The following is a 3,767-nucleotide window of genomic DNA, read 5'->3' on the forward strand; positions in this document are numbered from 1 at the left end:
ATCTCCTCGTGCTACTTCTACAGATCGTGAAGAAGAACCTAAACGAGAAAGAAGAACTCCTTTACGTATAAAACGTGACGATGAAGACCTCTCAGTTTCAAGTAATTCAAATCAAGTTTCTTCCGTTGGTTCTTCAACACTCAATGGAAGGGAAAAAGATGGTAATTCAATGTCAATCTCTTCTAATGTTACTCCAACTCCTTTAGTATCTAATCCACCTCCTGTTTTACAATCTCAAGTCCCAATTGCTCCACAACTTCGTGTGCAATTCCCAAATAATATACTTACACAATGTGGTCCTTCACCATATACAAGACCTCCAGTATATTCTCAAGGTACTTATTCATCTTCTTCATTAGGAAGAGCACCACCAATTATGTATCAAACACGTGATAGAGGATATACACAAGATGATCAAATTTGTGAACAACTTATCGCTGACAATGAACGATGTTTAGAAATTATTACTAATACAGTATTGCAAAAACGATCTGATTTTGGTGATACTACTACAGTATTTAATTCTAATGTTAATAAACTACTTCAACTTACAGGAACTATGACTGCAAATCTCCCTTTATTTTATTTCGCACCAACTAATATTAACATACCTAAATTTAAAAAAGTTAATTTACCTCCACAAGATCCATCTGTTCGTCCACCCCAACAATATGGATTAGATTTCCAAATACAAAAACAAACTCCTAGAGAAATTTCTATTGATAGTAGAAGAACTGAGCTAATGTAATTGGCTAAACTTATCATTCCCACTTTATATCCTAAACCCCCTTTTGTCATTGTTTTGATTTAAGTTTTATTGTTTAACTTGTTAGTTTAATTTTATCGTTGTTCATTGATAATAACAACAATAAAAAACAAATTAATTATTAAGACCATTGTATAGCTAATACTTTATCTATACTAAACTCATTTTCTCCAGTAAATAATGTTGTTCCTTTTTTTGTAATATCTTTGTATTCTTTTGTGAATAATTTACTTATAAAATGTGATTTTCCTATTTCATTTGTTATTCTCATAAATCTTTTTACAGTAAATGCATAAACTCTACAACTTGAATACCATATACATAATGATTTTCCTTTCTTCTTTCTTTGAATCATTACTGGTTGTTTTAATTTTTTTGAATGTAATGAAAATACAAAGAAGTCTTTATCATTTTTAATATATTTATATCCTTTCTTAGGTGCTTTAGGAATTTGTTTTCTATTGAAACAACCAAATGAATATCCTTCTTTTGTAATAACTAGTATCATTATATTATTTTTTTCTTCTACTTTATTATTGAATGATATAGCAGTAAGTCCATCTTTCGAACTATTATATACTATTGAATAATGAGTCATTCTAATCCAATTATTAAATGTATCTTTATACTCTTCAATTATCTTAATTTCATCATTTCTTTCTTCTTCTTCTTTACATTGTTTTTCAGATGTATTTGTTTGATGATCATTTTCTGATATATTAAGAGGTGTTTCTGTTTTTATTGGGTCATTTACTTGTTCTGTCTTTATACTTTCTTCTTCTTTTTCATTAATTGGTGGTTTTTCTTCTTCATAATCTGGTTCTTTTATTAGGTCGTTTGGTCTTCCAACAATAATAAGTTTCTTAGGAATTTCTGGATCATTTTCTTCTTTTCTTTCACCAAATAACATAAAAGAATTACTATTTGATGTTTCACTTTTTTCGTCTTCAATACTTGTAGTTGTCTCTTCTTGTATTTCTTCAACAACAATTTCATTTTGAATATCTTCTTGAATTTTTGGTGTTGTGTTACTTTCAATTAATTCTTCTTGTTCAATAGACTCTTTTAACTTTTCTGTAGGACCTTCTTGTATATTTTCTAGTTCATTTTCTTGTCCTTCAACTTCACTCTCTTTACTTTCTGATTCACTTTTTGCTATACTAATATGTAATGATTCTTTGTCAAATGTATTTATAATTTCTTCTTGACTATTATCATCAGTTGAAAGTGTTGGTGTTTTAATTAATAACCCTTCTTTTTCTGATTGACTTTCACTTGATGAAGTATTAATATAAGAAGATAATGGTTGTGACTTATCTTCTAACTCTTCTTCAGTAATATTGTTCATATTCTTTTCTTCTTCTTTCAATTGAATTTTTTCTTCATCGATTACTTCAGCATCTGCTCTTTGATTCTCTTTTTCTTCTTCAGTTTCATCTTCTTCTTCATTTATTTTGTTTTCATACTCTTCTTCTAGCTTATAATCATTTTCTATTATAACATCTTCATTTTGGTTATTTTCTTCTACTCTGTTTTCCTCTTCTTTATTTATATTATATAATTCTTTAATGTCTTTTTGTTCTTCTACAACTTGTAATTCTTCTACTTTTTGTTTTTCTAACTCAATTGAGGTTTCTGTACTTTCATCAGAAAATGGTTCATTCGTAGAAGTTTTACTTTCCATTTCATTAATTTCTAATACAGGGTTTTCTTCTTCTGGTAATGGGGGAGTAACAATACTTGTTTTAATTTCTGTATTTACCTTGACTGGAGCCCATTGACTTTCATCAAAAACACCTTCAGAACGTAATTTGATTTTACGTTCTTCAAATTTCTCTGTCATTATTTTATTAATATCAGGTTTATTAAATCTGTACTTCTCTATTTCTTCTTTTTTACAATAAATCAAAGCAACTTGAAGCATCATCGCAAATTCATCTTTTCCTAAATTCTGTTCTTGAATTACTTGAGTAATTCCAAATTGAGAAAATAACTCAAATGGATGGTCATCAGCAAAAATAAATTTCATAGCATATCCATCTCTCCAATCTGTTTTAAAATTTTGGATTGGCAATTGAGTCATTTCTTTAACCCATTCATTAACACTTCTCATATGAACTCTTCCTAAAGGTACAAATTTTGTTGCAATAGAAATAAAAAAAGATAATAACATCTTTTCATTATGATAAATAATGTGACTAACTTCAATTGAGTCACATCTTAAATGTAAACTTTTCCCAAATTCTAGTGCTTTTTCTGCAATTTCCATTTGGTCAAATTTTGTTCTGACAACTTTAGCTCGTGTAGTTTGACATTTTACTGATGATACCTTCTCTAAAAATTTAATTATATCAAACCCACCAATTTCATTAAGAAGAGTCTTTTTCTCCATCACTGACTCAACCCATTTTTCAACAGCCTCTTTTTGTATTTCAACCCAAGTACTCATTCTTTTTATTATTTTCAGTCTTCAAGTTAAAAAAATTTTTTTATGTGATTCTTTTTTTAGATACCAATAATTTTGAATGTTATAAATAGAAATTATAATTTTTAATATATTCTGTATTCTATTTTTATTGTAGTACTTTTCCGATTTTTTTTGTATATGAAAAAGTTACCTAAGTTTCTTTGAAAAATAACAAATTCGATTATTTCTTATTTCTTTTTTTTTTGATTATTTTTAGTTATGTTTTTTTGACTTAGGTTTTGAGAATAACAACTAATTTGAAGTTAGAGAAACAATATAGTTACATAACTTTGAACAAAAGCAAAGTCATCCACATATGAAACTATTTTCTTAAAATAAAATATTATTTTTTTATGATTTTTAGTATCAAAAATACGTTTATTTTGAACCAAATTACTCCAGATTTATTTTGGTTTTTATTATTAATTTTTTAAACATCATTATTTACATCAATTTCATTCATAATTAATTTTCACTGTTTTTCAATAAATACTTCAATTATAAAACAATCATAAATTTTGATATATATTACAA

At 26.9% G+C, this 3,767-nt stretch overlaps 2 protein-coding genes across 2 annotated transcripts; one reads left to right on the plus strand and one right to left on the minus strand.

Annotated features, from left to right (window-relative positions):
• Positions 1-169: 169 nt before the first annotated feature.
• On the plus strand, positions 170-748 carry ENU1_025160 (hypothetical protein; the record flags this gene model as incomplete). The annotated part of the gene is made up of 1 exon (XM_008857126.1): positions 170-748. The coding sequence occupies one exon, from the start codon at positions 170-172 to the stop codon at positions 746-748; it is 579 nt and encodes a 192-aa protein (XP_008855348.1).
• Positions 749-887: 139 nt separating this feature from the next.
• ENU1_025170 (hypothetical protein) lies at positions 888-3,215 on the minus strand (the record flags this gene model as incomplete). Its single annotated transcript, XM_008857127.1, has 1 exon — positions 888-3,215. One exon carries the CDS (start codon positions 3,213-3,215, stop codon positions 888-890), a length of 2,328 nt encoding a protein of 775 aa, XP_008855349.1.
• Positions 3,216-3,767: the final 552 nt, after the last annotated feature.

The sequence above is a fragment of the Entamoeba nuttalli genome, assembly GCF_000257125.1.
Source record: "Entamoeba nuttalli P19 unplaced genomic scaffold asmbl_2443, whole genome shotgun sequence".
Taxonomy (NCBI): domain Eukaryota; phylum Evosea; order Mastigamoebida; family Endamoebidae; genus Entamoeba; species Entamoeba nuttalli.